Here is a 20,012-nt window from a genome sequence, read left to right as displayed (position 1 = left end):
ATGGTAAGAATGAGGTTGCCTGGATGGTGGAGCTGGTTAAGCATCCAGCTCTTGGTTTCAGCTCAGGTCAGGAGATCAAGCCCTATGCTGAGCTCCACCCTCAGTGTGGAGTCCGCGTAAGACTTTCTCCCCTTCTCCCTCTGTCTCCCCCTGCCCTCTCAAATAAGTGGATAAATTTTAGGAAAAAGTGAGAATGGGGATCCTTGTCTTGTTTCAGAGCTTAGAGGAAAAGCTTTCAGCTCTTTACCCTTGAGTATGCTGTTAGCTGTGGCTTAATTATAAGTGGCCTTTATTATTTTGAGGTATTCTCCCTCTATGCCCACTCTGCTGAGATTTTTTTATCATAAAAGGATGTTGAATTTTATCAAATTCTTTTTCTTCATCTATTGAGATGACCATGATTTTTATCTTTCATTTTGCCAATATGGTATATCATGTTGATTGATTTGTGTATATAGAATCAACTGTGAAACTCAAGAATGAGTCCCACTTGATCATGGTGTGTGATCCTTTTAATGTATCGTCTGCTAATATTTTGTTGGGAATTTGTGTGTGTGTGTGTGTGTGTGTGTGTGTGTCTGTGTCTGTGTGTGCGGTGTGTCTTTGTCCGGTGGCTTTGGTATCAGGGTAATGCTGGCCTCATAAAATGAGTTTAAAAGGGTTCCTTCCTCTTCAATTTTTTGAGATAGTTTGAGAATAGGTATTAATTTTTTTCTAAACGTTCAGCAGAATTCACCCGTGAAGCCGTCTTGTCCTGGACTTTTATTTGTTGGAAGTTTTTTGGGTACTGATTCAATCTCTTTACTGATAATCAGTCTGTTCAGATTTTCTATTTTTTTCCTGATTCAGTCTTGGAAGATGGTATGTTTCCAGGCATTTATCCATCGAGGTTGTCCCTTTTGTTGGCATATAGTTGTTCACAGTAGTGTCTCACAATCTTTTGTATTTCTGTGGTGTCAGCTTTAACTTCTCTGTATTTTCTGATTTTATTTATTTGGCCCCTCTCTTTTTTTGTTGATGAGCCTGGCCAAAATTTGTCTACTTTGTTTTCTTTTCAAAGAACCAGCTCTTCATTTCATTGATCTTTTCTATTTTTCTGTCTCTATTTCATTTATTTCCACTCTGGTCTTTATTATTTCCATCCTTCTACTAACTTTGAGCCTTGTTTATTCTTTTTTCAGTTCCTTTGGGTAAAGTTTAGATTGTTTATTTGATATTTTTCTTGTTTCTTGAGGTAGGCTTGTATGGCTATGAACTTCCCTCTTAGAACTGCTTTTGCTGCACCCCATACATTTTGGGATGTTGTGTTTTCATTTTCATTTGTCTCAAGGTATTTTTTTATTTCTTCTTTGATTTCTTTATTGTCCCATTGATTGTTTAGCCTCCATGTTTGTTGTTTTTTTCCCCCATTTTCTTCTTATAATTGATTTCTAGTATCATACCATTATGGTTGGAAAAGATTCTTGATATGATATCAATCTTCTTAAATTTGTTAAGACTTCTTTTGTGGCCTAACATATGATCTATCCCAGAAAATGTTCCATGTGCACTTGAAAAGAAGGTGTATGTGTTTTTGGCTATTTGGGGATGCAATGTTCTATATGTATCTATTAAGTCTACAAACCACAACTGGATAAAATTCTGTCTCACTCCCCCCTCCATCATCCTCCCCACTTCCTTTTAGCCCTGAATTTTTCTTGGAGTTTTAGTATTATGAGTTTGATTCCTCTCCCAACCCATCTCCATATTGGTTTGAGATCAGCCTGGGTCCTGAAGATTCCTAACCTAGCAGCAGGCCCTAGGGTCACCTTCACGGCCAAGGGAATGGTATGCAGCCAGCTCAGCTCAGAGACCCAATTCCACAAACGCCTTTAAAAATGTCACTATGGGGATCCCTGGGTGGCGCAGCGGTTTGACGCCTGCCTTTGGCCCAGGGCGCGATCCTGGAGACCCAGGATTGAATCCCACGTCGGGCTCCCGGTGCATGGAGCCTGCTTCTCCCTCTGCCTGTGTCTCTGCCTCTCTCTCTCTATCATAAATAAATAAAAAAACAAAAAAAAAAAAACTTTAAAATAAATAAATAAATAAATAAATAAATAAATAAATAAATAAATAAAAATGTCACTATGTCTCATTGTTCAGGGGCAGAGTGAGGAGTCAGGAAGAGTTCACACACCCACGCTGCCAGAACCTGGTGATAGAAGCTAGGGTAGAAGCTTCAATGTTCTGCACGCAAAGCACAATAAGTGCTTGCAAGCTAAACCATTTGCGGTTGCCCGATCTCTACCTTAGCTGCAGGCCTGCAAAGCTGCTGCCCTACACTCTGGACCTGCAGCTGAGCAAAGGCGTAGACGACTCAAGTCAAGAGACCTGTTGAAAAGAGACAAATAGGGATCTTCACTTCACTTCCTCGCCATGTTCACCTCTCCCCCAACCAAGAGTCACATGAGAATTGCCTGCCAGTGTCAGATTATTTTCCCACTTCCAGGGAATTAGGGAATCTAGAGCACAAAAAGTTAGAAAGTTCACACCTCCATTCTTGTCTTTGACAATAAGCACATTGAATTCTTTCCAGACTATATGGAACTTCTCACCTAAAGACTTCCAGGAAACACTTTACTGTCAGAAAGTGCTTCCTGGTACTTTACCCAAAACCCTCGTGCTTCAGTTTAAACTCCCATGTTCTATCCTCAAAGAAGATGAGGGTGGTGTGGCCTTTTTCTCTGTTGAGGGCTCACTAAGTAATTTCCAGGTTTCATCTGTTAAAAGGGATGCTGCTATGAACATTTTTGTACATATTTTTTGATGCCAACATATATGCATTTCTGTTCAATATGTACCTAGGAGTGAAAATGCTGGGCCATCAGGTATTTTTATGATCCGTTTAGTAGATTCTGTGAATGCAGTTTTCTAAAAGTAGTTGTACCAATTTACACTCCCCCTGGAGGTGTACAAGAGAATACCTTACATCCTCACCAGCATGTGGTTACTATCTTGATAGTTTCAGCCATTCTTATGGGGCATGTAGTGGTGTTTCACTTAGTTTAAATTGGCACTTCACGGTTATTTATGAAGTCAAGCTTCTTTTTCTGTGTTCATTTGGCACTTGGGTATCTGCTTCTATAAATTACATATTCAATTATTTTGCCCATTTTTCCAGTGGATCATCTTTTTCTTACTGACTTTTAGAAAGTCTTATATTCTGGATATGGGTCCTTTCTCGGCCACGTGTATGGAAAATATCTTGTCACCCTGTGGCTTGCCTGTTTACTCTCCTACTAGTGTAATTCAAGGAACAGTTCTCAAAATAATAACCTGACAGTCTTAAAACCTCAGATTCAGATACTCCAGCCCATTCCACTCCGACCTCATCAATCCCGGAGTTCCTCCTGAACTGGTAGTCCCGTGGGCCATTTTCAGGATTCCACTTTTCCACCTCATTGCAGTGCACAGAGACTCACTTTTCTCCTTGGATAGAAGGAAACCTTGGAGAAGTGGACATCACTCAGGGTGGGGGACGGATGATCTTGGCGTTTTCAAAACTGTGCTACCTTCCAAGATAAATGATGTTGAAATCACACAAATTCTGGCAGTCTCTGGATCTTTCCATAGCCATGTCCCATCTTGATTCATTAGCATGAGCTTTTCAAAGCCACAGAGTGTTCAAGGGTTTATTAGCAAATTTCCTGACTCCTTCATGCAGCATGGTAAAGGAAGTTCACTTGTATTATACCTCTTCAACCAAAGAGGAAATACTAATTTGAACTTTTAAAGTTTCTTCCCCACTTCCTCTATTTAGACTATGAAGTAGCAACACCACCTACATCAGAAGGGTCACTCACTCATCCCTGGGCCTGCGGCTTAGATCCTCTCCACTCCACCCTGACTCTGCATCTGCCTTTAGCTGGACCTATGTCCTTCCCCTGTGCCAGGCCAGGTTCCATGCTGCTCTACAGGATTGTGCTGTTCTTTGGTAAGTCACCAAGCATGAGCTTTCCCTCCTTGGCACCAAAGGCTAAGTTATTTGGGTCTTCTACTTTCACCTTTCTGAGTTCAAGTGGGTTTAATGAGGGTGTGCACATGGGTATGCTTGACAAAGATGGGGTGTAGTGGGGGGGGGCTCCTCTTAATGTTTCCCATCCCTTCGTCCTTGGAAGGGGAGGCCTTCATGTATCAGAGCAAAATTAGGGAGACAGAAAATCACATTCTGAGGCCCAATGACATGTTTACCCTGTCAAATAAGATTAAATTACTCATCAGGCTATCTCAAAAGGAAAATGAAGTTATAGAAGGAAAGAAGGCTTGGATATGCCTGGGTGGCTCAGTCTATTAAGCCTCGGCCTTCGGCTCAGGTCATGATCTCCGGGTCCTGGGATCAAGCCCTGAATCAGGCTGCTTGCTCAGCAAGGAGCCTCTGTCTCTCCCTCAGCTTGTGCACACTCTCTCTCTCTCTCTCTCAGATAAACAAAATCTTAAAAAAAAAAAAAAAGAAAGAGGAAGGAAAGAAGCTTTGGGCAGGGTGTGGGCTGGACAGGATTAGGGAAATGGGAAAAGGTAGTTCTGTGCATTTTGCTCAGCAATAGGTAGGCTTTTACAAAAAAACAAAAGATTTATTTTTATGAAGTTTCAGTGTTTTCCTAGAAGCAGTCAACAATGACCCGGCTTCTCATCTGATCAAGAGGCCTTGCTCTGAGTGTCCAAAGCCCTTTACCTACTGGCCATCCCCCTTCTCCCTACATCATCTCTCTATTGGGGATGGGCAGGTGCAGAGGCTGCTTCAGGTCTGACTGGTCCTTGCGGATGGTTCGCAGGATCAAATCCATTCTCCCTGAGGTATGTCTCTCTCCTTGACGCACCTCCCCGGAGGCCAGTCACCCTTGCCAGCAGTGGAAGGGACTGCTCCTCCAGTGGTAGAGAGCTACGAGGTGGGGAGAGGGTCACTAGGCACCTCTCAGACTCAACCCAGTCTCAGCCACTATTGCCTGCTACACTTAAAAGGAACAAGTCTGGGCACATATTCCACATCGCCTTACAATTTCCGAGTTGACTTACTTTTTGCTTTATACTTGGTCCCAGTAGTTTGCTTGTTTGTTTGTTTTCGTTGAACCAGAAAAACAAAACCATTTCTAAATACGATCTCTTCCTGGACAGAGTTTTTGAGAATTTGACCCTGCAAGGAAAACCCTTGTCCTACTCGGTACTCTTCCTTCCCCTACATCAGTGTTGTCCTGTGTGCTTATGAATGGCCCTTTGGACAAGTGGAAAGGTCCAAGGGTAGGGTCAGGATAGCCTAGTGCCTGGATAGACTCCAGAAGAAAGGCTTTCAAGGGCAAATCACTACCTTGTAAAAGGAACAGCCCTTGCTGGGCTTTACTGGATGAAGTCCAAGTGCTTTCCAGCGTGGAACCCATGATCTGGAAGAGAGAGAGAGTCAAAAACTGGCTGACTAGGGGACAAGGTGGTAGAGGACCCAGGCCCAATGGAGTCACACTTGATGCTTGGGGACCTCAGGAAACCAATCTAAGATGCCGGGACCCCATGGCTAGGTGTGGAGAAACAGAGTTACCCTAAGTGCAGAGCTGCTATTTCCTCTTAGATGTGGGCAGAGACAAATAAGAAAACACCGAAGGCCTGCTTTGTAGTGCGTACGGTATCTCACCTCACCTTTAGAATCATAGGGTGGGTATTTTTTTAAATCCCGATTAAACAATTGGGGATATTGAGTTCACGATGGTTAACAAACTTGGGTAGAATTGCCCTGCTAATGAGCACAACAGATGCAAACCCAAGTCCACTTGGCGCTACCCGCGTGCTCTCTCCATCCCACCGCGATACCTCTAGCACAGCTGTGGTTGGGTTTTAATCAAGTGAGACTGGAAAACAAAATTCACTCCAAGTGCCTGGTGGGGCACGTTCACACAGTAAGCGGTGCCTGTTACTATTATGACTATCAGGGATTCAAGAGGCCAGGGGCCCTGACGCCAAATGTGCTGGTACCTGGCTGTACACTAAAGGTGTATTTGAAGTTTAGGAGAAGAACCTTAAATTTCTTCTGAGCTGAGCATTCGCCAAGTTCAGTCCCAGGGCTGGAACCCACCCTCCGTAGACACGCACGCAGGCCATGACAAGTATCTCAGAGCTTCCAGAACAAGGCCACCCCCTGGCACCGTGGAAGCACGGCATGTTCCAGTGTGCTCGCGCTCACTGCCGAGAGGGTCCCTCGTGCTCTGCTGAAACCTGCTTCCCTGATCTCCCTCATTTCCATGAATTAGTCCCACTTCTGCCTAAAGTGTCTCCCTCTCTCTTAAGCTTCGCCCATCAGCTATTTGAAGACCCCTGTGTCCCTACTCTGCTGGGTCTTTCTCAGACAAGTATCTCCCAGCGCCTCTGAGTGGGAAATGGTGTCGGGGCCCCGTCCATCATGCTGGTTGGCCTGCTTGGTCCCCATACACTTTGTCCATGGGCCAGGAGCTGGGACTTCCCCTCCCTCCCACCATGGCCTCACTAGTGCCAAGGTCGGCAGGGCTGCAGCCTCCACTGTCTATTGTACAACTTATTCAATGGCTGTGTCATCGCCTCATCTTTAGCCTGTAGCAGACCGATGTCCACGGTGCCCTTTGTAGGAAGTGCCACAAGGCACCCACGGCCCCCTGCACACCCTACTGCCAACTATCTTCATGACAGACGCTGGCTCTGCGGGCACAGCTCCCTGGTCTCACCGCACTGGACAACAGGTCCCTGGGGCCCAGGGACACCAGCTCATCTGAGGTGTCCCTCTGGCCTCTGGATGCCTTCTCTCCTGTTGTAGGCTTCTATGCCCTCACCCTGTTCACTCACCACTTTGAAGTTGCAGAGGCATTTTTCCCGTAAAGAGGGGAAAGGAAGAGGGGCATCACTCCACTGAGAGATTTTAGTCACTCTGAGGTCAGGCCTTCTTTCTGCTTTCAGTTAAAACAGTAACCACGTTTCCAGGAGGTGGGTCACTAGCCACACAGCCCTGCAAGGAAGAAATGACTGTGGTGGTTCCCGTCCTATAGACAGAACCAGGAATTGAAGGCTGTTGGAATCCACACAGTTCATCCAAGTTCCCACCGAAAGAGAGGGATTCAGGAGTTAGGTTCAGGTCCTGTGATTCCAGACCCTGCATGCTTCCCACCACACCAAGCGCAGAGGAAAGATGTGTTTAGATGGGGCCGGGGGCAGATGGAGGGATGGCTAGAGAGGCGCGGAATTCCTCGCACACTGAGAGCTTGTGGCTGAGCTAGCCCCGAGCTGAGCGCAGAACTGAAACTGAAAGCCTCTGTCTGGGTCTCAGGCCACGCGGGCAACACGGGTGACAGCATGTGAATCAATGTGCCAAACAGCTGCATCTCAGGGCCCTGGTGAGAGCGTCCTCACCCACGCCTCCCAAGGCCATTCCCACATTTCTCAATGTCTGCCCATCACCTGGGACCTGTCGGTGTGAAGGACACAGTAGGGCCCGAGGACGGCCAGTCTGACTCTTCTCGGCCCTATGCCGCTCTTTGCTTCACCCCTTGACCTAAAGCCTAGAACACTCTCCACCACCACGTGTCCAGCTGTGCCCCTCCATCCCTTGGGCTGGTCATGCCTGTCTAACCTACCTCATCTATCATTTTGTGGCTTGGCCTCTCTTCCCGGGCCATTTTTTGTTCTGCAAACATTCATGCATTTAAAAGCATTAGGGGTTGGGACGCCTGGGTGGCTCAGTGTTTAAGCATCTGCCTTAGGCTCAGGGCGTGATCCCGGAGTCCCTGGATCCAGTGTGGGGATGGAGTCCCGCGTCGGGCTCCCCGCGGGGAGGCTGCTTCTCCCTCTGCCTGTGCCTCTGCCTTTCTCTGTGTCTCTCAAAATAAATAAATAAATAAAATCTTTAAAAATAAATAAAAGCATTAGGGGCACCTGGCTGGCTTAGTGGGGTGATCATATGACTCTTGATCTCATGGTCATGAGTTCAGGCCCCATCCTGGGCATGGAGCCTACATAAAATTTTTATTTTTAATTAAAATAAAAATAAAAATTTTGCTCTGATGGGACCAACTTGGCTCAGTTGGTACAGCACGCAACTCTTGATCTCAGGCTCATGAATTCAAACCCCATGTTAGGTGTAGAGCTTACTAAAAAAAAAAAAAAAAAAGCAGCAATAAAGCAAAAGCATGATTAGTTCAATTACATAAAAAGATTTGGGGGCGCCTGGCTGGCTCAATCTGTAGAGCTGTGATTCTTGAGCTCCAGGCTGTGAGTTCGAGCCCATGATAGGTGTAGAGATTTACTTAAAAATAAAATATTAAAAAATAATAATAAAATGATAGATTGATAGATAGATGATAGATAGGTGATAGATAGAAGCATTAGTAGTGCGTATAGGGGCGATCCGAGCTGCCAGTCAAGTGACCCCACACCTCTTCATCTGTCACTTCCAGGCTGTGCTCTCCAGAGCTCCGCAGACAGGTGGGGCCACAGGAGTGCGCAGCCTGCCTTTGCTCTCTGAGTTCTTCCGCAGGTGCAGATAGGCACTGGGACCCACTGGTGCACGGGTCCACTCTTCCGTGCCCTGCTTGGGGTGCCCTGCCCCACGTGGCTGGGCACAAAGCTGGCGAGTGTTCATCCAACAGATGTGCGTTGAACACAGACTATTCCCGGCACGGGTCCTCGGCATGGGTGGGGTGGTACAAGGTATAGGTGAGCCCCGCCCTCGTGGAGCTTGCATCCTAGACACACGGAGGCAGGTGGTAACGAGGAAGCAATTTAAAGAATAAGATAACTTCAAATAGAGACAAGGGCTCGGATGTTAATGCAGTGGGGTGCTGTTACGGTGACTGAGGTGAATTATTTCAATTGGGGGTCCCAGAAAGACCTACAGGGGTGACATTTGAACTGAGGTAGGGCAGAGGATTCCAGGCAGTGGGTCCAAAATAAAAGCAGAGTGGCTGGGTGACCGGGTGGCTGGGGAGCGGGGGGGCTGGGGGGGCTGAATGGTTTGGGGAGCTGGGGGCTGAGGGGCAGGGGGGATGGGGGAATGGGTGATTAGGTGGTTGGGGGGCTGGGAGTCTAAGTGGCCTGGGGGGGCTGGGGGCTGGATGGTTGGGTGGCTGAGTGGCTCGGGGTGCTGGGGGGCTGGGGGGCTGGGTGGTCGAGGGGCCAAGTGGCTGAGTGGCCAGCTGAGTGGGTACCCAGGGGGCTGGGTAATTGGCTTATTGGCTTATTGAATGGATTTGAGCGCCCATCCCTGAGGTGACAGGCCTTCTCGTGAGAAAGTTCTTTCTGCTACTTACCCTAGTTGTGTTGCTCTGTTCTCTTGCAGTTCCCTGTGCTGGGAAAACTGGTGAGTCTTACGTATCTCTCCCTTCCAACTCCAAGTATGTCTCTGGGCCAAAGCTTAATGGATGGGTCATGGGTCCCCTGGAAACATCTTCAGAGCAGCAGACTGAGCCCATTCCTCGGGAATCCTGGCCAGGGCCCAGGCAGAAATGAGACCCGGGACCCCACTGGTCTCAGGCCAAGGGTAACTCTGGGGCCCAGCAAATGGCTCTGGGCCTCATCTCATCCCCCGTAAGTGGCACTGGCCTCCGTCTCCTCCTCTCAGCAGTGCTCGGAAGCTCCTCCGGTCTCCACTCCCCGAGGCCCTGGACTCCCTTCCATCCCTCGAATGTTCAGAGGAGACAGCTTTGTCCCTCAGCAACCTTTGCCTTCCCGCCCACCCTGACTCTCATAGGGCTCTCTGTCAAGTGGGAAAAACCCTGACCCATGAACAGGCCTGACCAACCAGGACATGTTCTGCAGCACCGGGGGCGGGGGGAGGGGGGTGCCAGAAGAAGTCAAACCCAGGCACAAGCAGGGGCGGGGAGGGAAGGGCAGAGGTAGAGAGAAGAGGCAGGGAGAAGTTGGGGAGGGGGGGAGCAAAGCAGAGGCCTGGCCCTGGCCGGGCGGGGAGGGCTGGGGGACCGGGAGCCCCGAGGCTGAGGGATAGAGGGAGAAAACGGGCCGGTGGGATGCGAGGCTCCAGGCAACCCCATTCCTGTGTCTCCCAGTCTGGCTGCACCTCCGAGCCTGGCCAGACCCCGTGTTCGAGGGAGACGCCCTGACTCTGCAGTGCCAGGGGTGGAGGAACACAGAAATGTCCCAGGTGGAGTTCTACAGAGACAGAAAGGCGCTCGGTGCCCCCAGGGATGCGCAGGTCCTGCCCATGGGCACGGCAGCCCTGGAGAGCAGCGGCCAGTACAGCTGCAGTGGGAGGATGGCCCACATCCCACATCTAGGCACCCAGAGGTCGGAGATGACCATGGTTCAAGTCCAAGGTGAGTCACCAGCGGGGGGGGGGGGCGGGATGGGGCCAGGGTGCTGCGCAGGGATCCAGTCTCTAGAGGTCAGCGGTCTGTGGGCAACACCATCACCCTGGCCACCCCCCGGGCCCAACCACAGGGCTCCAGGTGTCCCCGCGCTGGCGCCGGAGAGGGAGGGGAAGCACCCTGGACCAGCCCTGCCCCTCGGTCCCGGAGACCTTGGGCCGGACCCCTCCCTTCTGGGGACCAGGCAACCCCTAGGCCCTCCACTCTGGCCCGAGGTTCCAGGGACGCCCGTGCTGTGGCTCCCGGCTGAGAGCCATGGCCTGAGGGACAAGGACGGTGTCCCCCGCCGGGCACAGGGCTGGGGCCTGGGGACGCCCTGGTTAGCGCCTGGCCTCTGGGCGCCCGTGGGTCAGGGGTCCCCTGTGAGCCCGGGCCTCTCCTCCTCAGAGTTGTTCCGGCCTCCAGAGCTGCATGCTGTCCCCTCTCCCGAGCCCCGTGAGGGGGCCCCGCTGACCCTGAGATGCCAGACGGAGATGCACCCCCAGAAGTCAGCCTCCAGGCTCCTCTTCTCCTTCCTCAAGAACGGCCACACCTTGCAGGACAGGGACCCCCGGCCAGAGCTCCACCTCCCAGAAGCCCGGGAGGAAGACTCTGGGCTTTACTGGTGCCAGGCCACCCCCGAGGGCAGCAGAGTCCAGAAACAGAGCCCCCGGCTGGAGGTCAGGGTGCTGGGTGAGTGGGGACGGAGGGGGACACTGCCCAGGATCTGCCTTCAGGTAATGGGACCCCTGAGCCTTGGGGGGGGTCCCCAGGGCAGGAGGGGGCTCAGGCCCCAGTAGCCGACGCCCAGATCCCTGGGGAGTGTCACTGATGTCCACCCCGTGTGCCTCCAGCCCCTGTGTCCCAGCCTCTGCTCTCCCTGAGCCCCGGGCCCACTGGCCTGGCCGTGGGGGATGTGGTACAGCTCTTCTGTGTGGCCCTCAATGGCTCCCCTCCCATCCTGTACTCATTCTACCTGGACGGGAAGATGCTGGGGAGCCCCCGGGCTCCGCGTGGTAGGACCGCCTCCTTCTCCTTCACCGTGATGTCAGCACGGGACGCCGGGAGCTACTCCTGCCAGGCCCAGAACAACGTCTCCAAAGAGACGAGCGAGCCCAAGACGCTCTCCCTGGACGGTAGGTCTTGTCGCCCAGCCGGGCTCTGCGCCCCAGCGAGCGGCAGGGGTCAGGGGTCACCCTTTGGCGCGCCACCCACCTGCACCCTGCGCTGCAAGACCGAGCATGGACCCTGCTTGGGGCGTCCATGCCCTGAACCTGGAGGGAAGGTGGGAGGTCGCTGTGGAGGGTGCGGTGGCACGGGGCCATCCTGCTTGCACCCTCTGCAGCCCCTGCCTCCTCCTTGAGGCCACACGCGTGCTCCCTTCTGACCCCTCTGCGCCCGCCGGGGGACACCTCCGAGTCTCATCCTCGATGCCCATGGTGCCCTGTCTCCCCCCGCAGCTCCTGCAGGCTCCCCCGCCCCGCCCGGCGCCCCCCGGCTGGCTCCCTGGCTGTGTGCAGGCCTGCTGGCCGTGCTGGCCGTCACCGCGGCACTTCTGGGCTGCTTCAGACCCTGGAGACAATCCGGTCAGTAACCGTTTCGACTTCCTTAGTGGCTGAACCGCTTAGCCAGACGCTGCCCGGCCTGCGGAAAGCCAGCGTCTCGAGGGCCCCGCTGCTTCCTCCACCGAGTGGTGGGTGGCAAGAGGGACTCCTCTCTAACCGTCCCACAAAGCCCGTGGAGGGACCCTTACAGCCTCCAACACACACACACACACACACACACACACACACACACACACACACACCAGTGTCTCACGTACCCACGGTCAGCCAGAGATGCGTGAACAAAGGCGCCGACACAGGAGTCTGTAAACGCCGCACGCGGAGCACATGAGGGCCCCCGTGTTTGGAGGAGCATCTGTGGCTGTTGGTTGGACCACGAAAGCCCCGGGCCACCCCCACCTTGTCGGGCCAGAGCTCTGCAGAGCAAGGACGAGGGATGGAGAACCCCAGGCTGCTCAGCGGAGGCTCCTCACCAGGAGGGAAGCGGAGCCGCGGCCTTCCTGCATCGGCCTCTCGATTCTGTGGCCCTGGCCCTTGGCTCCAGGATTCCTCAAGCGTCTCCACTTGGGGTTATTGTGAGAGTCGCACCCAAGGAGACGCATCGACCTGACACCTCGAGCGTGGGCTGGCACCTGGCGGGGGCTGGCACCTTCTCCCTCTGGTCCACGCGGATTCCAGACCCACCGGGTGGAGACGGGGAGGCAGGAACGGAGACCCTCACGGCCAGGCTGGCTCCGCATTGCCTCCCACTCTAGCCTGTCTCCGCCTCGGGCCGCATCTAAGGGAAGGCCATTGCTGGCCCGGCTCGTTGCTAGACTTTCAGCCCCCGATGACAGGGACCCAGACCTGCCCACCTCCTGCTCGCCCCGTCATTCCTGCTTTCCACTTGCCAAGGGACGAAGCCACCACCTGCATTTCCTTATTCACGTCGGCGGCCGCCCCTTCTGTCGAGGAATCCGCGTGAGATTTTCGGGAGCCGGGCCAGACCACTCTGGGAGGAGGACCACCCAGTGCTCCTCCCCGAGCTCCCGCCAGGACGCCTACAGGGGCCTCTCCCCGGTCTTGACCCTCCAGCCCCCCGCCCCACAAGCTCCCCCGTTAGGGCCTGGACCAGCCTCCAAGCAGGTCTTTGTCCCACAAACATGCCCTCTAGTCTTGAGTCGAGGCTCCACGCAGGCTCCTTGCTGTGCAGGAGGAGGACGGGAGGACGTTGGAGGCGGCCGGAGCTAGCTGGGTGGCTGCACCCGACTGCCACCGTCCTGCCTCCCCCCGGCCCCGCCGTGGATGCCTGGGAGCCCCCGGGGCCTGTGCCTCCGGCCCCTCAGCTCTGGGTCCCGGCACTAAAGGCAAAGCAACAGGCCCAGCTGTCTCCCCGCCAGCCCCCAACGGGACGATGGGAGAGCGGGCGCTGCTGCAGGTCCCTCGGGAGGAAGTAGCGCCTCGTGGGAAACGAGAGAACACGTTCCCGTGCAGACGCTGCTGCGGCCCCCACGCGGCCCCACTGCCAGCCTGGGAGCGCCTGGGCCCCACTGCGTGACGGAACCTGTCTCCCGAGAAAACAGGGCTCCCGGTGGTGGCCCCGGTCCTCTCACCTCAGAGTCCCAGGCATGCAGAACGTTCAGAATGTCATGCGGGAAACCACCGTCGGGCCCGATTCCAAAGCTTCACCAGAAAACCAGCAGGTCGACGGCTTCGTAGCTCACACCCACCTGCTGACCGCCTCCGGGGAGCATGTGGCTCCCTCAGCACACCAACCTGCCACCTCCAAGGGCACTGGGCAGGCCGTACCTCTGAAGGCGAATGGCAGGACGTGCTGGCCAACGACAGCGAGCCTGGCACCACACACAGTGACGCAAGGTGGCACCTGCCCAGGTGTGCAAGCTGTCCTCTGCTTGCTTAACAAGGTCCATTTCACCACCTGTTGTCACACCGTGTGCGAAACAGAGGAACCCCCGGAGCCCATCAGAGGACGGAGACCCTGAAACAGCCCTGGCGAACAAGCACCAGGGGGGGTGCAATGACAGGGAGCACTCTGGGTCTTACAGGAAACACCACTCCCACGACCCGGCCAGCTAAGGAACGTTCCTCGGGCACCAAGTGTTCTAAAACACACGTGTGAGCCCGTCCCTATCCTAGGAGCTGATTTTGAGAGCCTTGGAAGCACCTGCTCCCCTGAGGCAACATGCTAGTGGAGAAAAAGCCTATAAACCCCGGTTAAGACTCTGTCCCTACCCCTTACCTTATGTGCCTGCCCTTGGAGAGGTCCCCTCGCCCAGCCTCAGTTGCCTCACCTACAAGTGATACTAGGACGTCCCGGTATCAACCTCTGCAGGATGGTCGTGGAGAATACCAGACGCCAGAGGGTCAGGAGGAGAGGCTTTCTTGCCCCACACCCCCCTCCCCAGCTGCGTGCCGCTTGCTGGACCAGGCGCTGAGCGGGGAGCAGCCCCTGCACTGCAGTTCCCGGGCCCAGGGTCTGGCACACAGCGTGTGGCCAAAGCCAGTAGCTTTCCCCCTTCCGGAAAGCAGCCCGCCTGGCGAGCCTGAGCCCTCTCCCTGCAGGGGTGGCCCCATCCCTTCTGACCCTGCTTCCTCCCAGGCTGTGGCTCCCATGGGGCCACATAGGGTATTTCTCAAAGGAAACATCTCATGAAAATTAACTGCGTCTAGACTTGCGGCTTGGCCCTCATGAACAGATGAGCCTGAGACGCGGGCAGCCTCCACTGCCTTTCCTTGTCGCGGGCTCCCGGCTCTCTGATGGCTCAGAGTCATGCCTTTGTGTCTCCCAGGGCTGCCTCCGACCCAGGATCCGCCCCCAGCCCCAGCCGGAGAGCAGCACTCGGTGTTTGGCAACGGTAAGGACCTGCAGCAGGGCCACGCACAGTGGGTCCCGGAAGGCCGAGGAGGGCCTCTGGAGAGGACAGGACAAGGAAGCCCTGCGAGCCCCAAGCCTCAGGAGTCAGTCACTGGGGAAGGAAGTAGCCGGCTTCTGGGAGAGCATGTGGAGCCAGTGCATGGGGCTGGGGGAGGGAGGGACAGGGAAGTGGCAGGGACGCCCGGCCTCCAGGCCGAGGGCAGGGGGTCGTTAGGCCAGCGGCCAGCCCCGGTCCACCAAGTAATTCTGTAAAGAACATTACATATGAGTCGTGTAAGGCTGCTTTTGCACCACAGAGCTGAGTGATGACAGCAAACACCTTACGGCCAGTCGGGCCTAAAACATTGACTTTTTAACAGAAAATGTTTGCCAACCTCCAGTTTAAACAGTGTCAGGGCTGGTGAAGCCTCTAGAACCTGCTGTGGGGGCAGGCAGCTTTTGCCAAGACAGATATCCCACGTTACTAACGGCCTCCCACTCTCAGTTCCCACCTGGCTCCCCCCACAGGTGTCCTCGGGACAATGAGGCCTCGAGGTGGGACAGCAGGTGGGTCCTATTCAAGCCTCATTCCTTCTTTCAGTCACTTGGCAGGATGAGGATGAAGAAGCTGATACGTATCCTTCAGACCTCGCAGTCCTAAGGGAGCCTGAGGGTGAGTAATCTCGGACCAAACTCGACGCCCTAGCTAATGTAAAGGGGAAGTTTGGGGCCTGGGCTGAGGTATCACCACCACTACCACCAACATTGCCATTTTATAGTGACAATTATCATTATCACATCTACCACCACCATCACCACCACCAACACCTCCACCACCCCCATTCACCACCACCAATACCATTACCACCACCATCAACAACACTATCACCACCATCACCCCTTTCACCTCCACCACCACCATAGCCACCATTGCCACCATCACCATCACCAACAACAACACTCCCATCACCACCACCACCAATACCACCATCACTACCATCACCACCACCAATACCATTACCACCATCAACACTATCACCCCACCATCACCACCATCACCCCTTCCCCTCCACCACCACCACCAATACCATCACCACCAACACCACCACCTCCACCACCCCCATCACCACCACCAATACCATTACCACCATCAACACTACCTCCACCACCCCCACCATCACCACCATCACCCCCTTCACCTCCACCACCACCCATAGCCACCATTGCCACCATCACCATCACCATCACCAACAACACCATCACCACCACTACCATCATCACCAACACCCCTACCACAAACATCAAACATCACTACGTCCACCACAATGACTATCTTTTATTTTTAAAGATTTTATTAATTTATTCATGAGAGACACAGAGAGAGAGAGGCAGAGACACAGGCAGAGGGAGAAGCAGGCTCCCTGTAGGAGCTCGATCGGAACTCGATCCCAGGACCCCGGGGTCACACCCTGGGCCAAAGGCAGGCGCTCAACCGCTGAGCCCCCCAGGGATCCCATATCATGACTGTCTTCAACATCATCTCTACACACCACCACTGCTCCCATTGGAACCAGGGAGATTTTTTTGCCTTTTTCTGAGCCCTGCGGAGGAACAAAGAAAGGAGAGGAAGGAATGATGCAGCTGGTCTTCGCCCCAGAGTAGAAGACTCAGCAAGACATTCCGGGGTCTGAGAGGAGCCAGGAAGACCGTGTGCTTCAGCCGCAGATCCCAGACTCAGGATGGGGGGAGTCTAGTTGGAAAGGACGGCAAGGGGCCGTCCTAGGAAGAGTAGGGACTTCCGAGTCAGTCAGACCTGAGTTCAAATCCTGACTCCATATACTCACTGTGCGACGGGGCAAGGTGCTTGAGCTTCTGTGCCTGGTCCATTCAGTGGAGGTGCTGCCTACTTTGCAAGGCCGTTGGAAACCCCTGGGCCCGGAACACGGGTTCTAGATGCCTTGAGCACCACCTGGTGTGTAACAGGCACCCCAGAATGGGAGGCTTTTTGTTTTCGTTTTGCTGAGATTTCTACTGCTGGTCCGTAAAATGGGTTTGGATCGGCCCCGGCTTTCTGCTCCCTCCACGAAGGGCACTGGAGGAAGAGACAGACAGGGGCACTCATGGACTCCGGGGCCGGCGGGCAGATGGGGGCACACGTGGGCACCGCTCCCTCCAGACGGGAGTTACAAGGAGACTCGCACACAAGGAAGGAAGGAAGAAGCCAATCCTATGCGCTTTTTCATGGACAAAATAAGGAAATATGGTTGTTTTAGTCCTCACAGGACGGGGGCGCCTGGGGGGCTCAGTGGTTGTGCGTCTGCCTTCGGCCCAGGGCGTGACCCTGGGGTCCTGGGATCGAGTCCACAGTGGGGCTCCCCTCTGGAGCCCGCTTCTCCCTCTGCCTGCTGCTCCCCCTGCTGTGCGCTCTCGCTCCCCCTCCCTCCCTCTCTCTTTCTTAAATAAATAAAATCTTTAAAAGCTCGTAAGAATAATCCTGGCAGGGCAACACTGTGCGGGCGTAAAGGCGTGATCTGGGGGGGGGCAGGGCGGGCTGCTCGCAGCTCCTTACCCCCCCGGGCTGGGGAGGCCAGGGCCGAGGCTGGCCTGCCGTCAGGAAGCTGGGCCATGGTCGAGCGGTGCAGACCTCGGCCTCCTGGGTCCTGGGCCCACCTGTGTTAGGATGGTGGTGAGGGGTCCTGAGGAGCAAAAAGGGGGAACAGCGTTCCCTGGGCTGGTCCATGCGGTGAGGGGCAGACAGCCAGCCTGGGGGGCAGCAGGGGCATGGGGAGCCACACACCCTAACCCGAGGGCTTCTCTCTACCCCGCAGCCCGGCCTGCGGAGCCAGCCTCGAGGACCTGGGTGAGTTGGAGCCCGGCTCGCCCCTCACCGTCCGTGTTACATCTGCCTCCTCTTCCTGACCTGACTGTCCCACAGGGCACGTCTGTCATCTACACCGAGGTGAGATGCTCCCAGCTTGCTGACCTTCCAGCCACGAGGCCCAAGACAAGAAGCAGGACCCACAAAGCACCCCCTGGGAACTTCGAGGAAGCCCTGTACTACTGATGGCACCGCCCCAGCACCACCCACCGCGGTCTCCAATGCTCCCCAGGGGGCCAGCGGGGACCCCAGCCCCTCTGCAAGTCCCCGACCCCTGAGCCCAGCAGCGAGGGAGCCGGCGTCCTGGTGGGGTCCCCAGGAGGCTCGAGGAACCCCTCGGTGATCCCCGGGAGCAAGAACAGGAACACCAGGCAGGGCTTCAAGAAGGGGACAGGCCACGGAGGCCACCGATGTCTTCCTGTGGGAGTGGAGCGGGGGAAGGGCCTCCCCTCTACGCACCTGTCAGTGGCCCTCAGGTCTGGGCAAGGGCCTGGCCTCACCCCAACGGAGAGAGCGTTAGTCTGTGCGCCCCACGGGGCCGGCCTGGCTGCTCTGGGAAAGCATTTCCTACTGGCAAGCTGTCACTGAGGCCCCTGAGTGGCCACAGGGCGCAGGACCTGGGGAGTCTAGGAGTTGGGGGAACGATCCAGCCCGGTGGCATCTCAGGATTCTCAACCAGAGGCAGAGCCCCCCGGGGACCCCGAACCCTGCCTTCCATGCGTCCCACTTCTGTTCAGACCCCTTCCGGGCTCCCAGGTTCATGGGACTGAGGTTGCCCCAAACCCCCAAACTGCAGTCACCCCTCAAGTGCTCACGTCTGAGCCGTAGACTCTATCCGTTGACAGGAGTGGATGGGTCTGTTTCCTGGTACACCCCAGTCCCGGTCGCCGTGGGGCCTGATGGCTGGTTTGCTTTGGCTCGTGGGGCCCCCACAGTCCTTGACACAAGAGGTGGGGGCTAGTGACCAGGGGATAAGCCCTGGATGCCCTCTGGCCCCAGTCCCGCCCCCAGCCCCCTCTCCGGGGAAGAGGCCACCCCACCCACCCCCGGCCTCCTGGTGGCTGGACTGTTCATCCTTGAGCTTCCTAGAGGGACAGCCCCCCAGACACCGCCCCAACCACCGAATCCCAGTCTCCGCTTAGGTAGGACAGGCAGCGGTCCATGCGCACATCAAAGTCTGCAAAGCCCAGTCTGCCTCCAAAAGGCACTTCATGGGACAGAGTCCCCAAAAGCCTGGACTTGGGGATAAGATGTCACCGGATAAGACAGAGGAGGGGCTGGGACTGGGACTCGAGCCTTCTCCTCCTTCGCATCCCCCACCGGCCTTGCCCTGGCCCAGCCTCTCCCGCCCGCTTGCTCCTGCGCCACCTCCTCGCTGGGCCCTCCCCGCAGCCGCTCCTCCGACCTCCGACCTCGACCTCAGCCAGGCTGGGAGCCAGCGCCCGGCCTTCTAGAAGCAACGAGTCCATCAGGAGACGCCCTCCACCCCCACAACCCCAGGCTGTGAGGAGACAAGGCACCCTCAGGACAGGAGAGGCGGGCTCCCAGCCGTCCCGGGGCCCCTCCCTGAGCTTGGGCACCTGCCCAGAGCGACCCCCAGATGCGGAACCGACCAGCCAGCGCGCCCATGCTCTCCAGCCAGCTCACAGAGCGATTTGCTGGTTTGATCATTAAAAAAAAAAAAAACAAAAAACAAAAAAAAACAGGGCTTATGTTTTGTGTGTCTCCTTTTATTTGTCTTTTAAGTAGATTGCTCTTCCCCGAAGTCTGCAAAAGCACAGGCGCACGATGGATTCAAAACGCAGCTCAGCTCCTCGGACAAGGTGGGTGAGAAGCCCGACCCCACAGGACTCTCACCTGCAGCACCCGCTCGCTTACAGCACCCACCTGCGCTGCGCTCTTTCCCCAGGACCCCTCCCCACCCCACTTCTGTGGGCACAGCTGAACATATCCTCTCCCCTTCCTGCAGAAAAGAATGAACTGGGATTTTTTTTTTTTTTAATGAACGATTACTAAGAAAGTTGAAGGAAAAGAAAATCCCCAAAAGAACACAGAGAAAGCAGAGGCGTCTGAGGAGATGCCAGCCCCTTGCCAGTGCTCGGGGCAGCGGCTGCGGCTGGTCCCGGAGAACTGCGGGAGACGGGACGGACCGCAGACCAGGGATGGGCCCACGGTGCCCCCCACACCCCCCACACACCCTGCCGGGCTCTGGCTGTGAAACGCTCTTTCTCCCTGAGTCGGAGCTAAGTGCAGGCACCCAGCCGTGGGGAGTGGCCTGCACAGGCTGGGGGCGCTGGGACCGGGTCTGTGGGGCCAGGTCACCCCCGGGGTGGGGGCGGGGAGCGCGGGCCTCACGGCTGCCCCCACCA

General features: G+C 55.2%; 1 protein-coding gene across 1 annotated transcript; it reads left to right on the top strand.

Moving 5' to 3' along the window:
- Window positions 1-3,803: 3,803 nt before the first annotated feature.
- FCRL6 (Fc receptor like 6) lies at window positions 3,804-19,346 on the top strand. Its single transcript, XM_072757397.1, has 10 exons — window positions 3,804-3,973; window positions 9,323-9,343; window positions 10,050-10,316; window positions 10,755-11,039; window positions 11,201-11,482; window positions 11,807-11,932; window positions 14,701-14,766; window positions 15,367-15,438; window positions 17,594-17,625; window positions 17,701-19,346. The coding sequence occupies exons 1-10, from the start codon at window positions 3,913-3,915 to the stop codon at window positions 17,827-17,829; spliced, it is 1,341 nt and encodes a 446-aa protein (XP_072613498.1). The 5' UTR covers window positions 3,804-3,912; the 3' UTR covers window positions 17,830-19,346.
- Window positions 19,347-20,012: the final 666 nt, after the last annotated feature.

The sequence above is a fragment of the Vulpes vulpes genome, chromosome 5 (genome assembly GCF_048418805.1).
Source record: "Vulpes vulpes isolate BD-2025 chromosome 5, VulVul3, whole genome shotgun sequence".
NCBI classification, from domain to species: Eukaryota; Metazoa; Chordata; class Mammalia; order Carnivora; family Canidae; genus Vulpes; species Vulpes vulpes.
The sequence above is the reverse complement of the archived record's forward strand: the minus strand, read 5'-3'. Positions and strand labels throughout refer to the sequence as shown.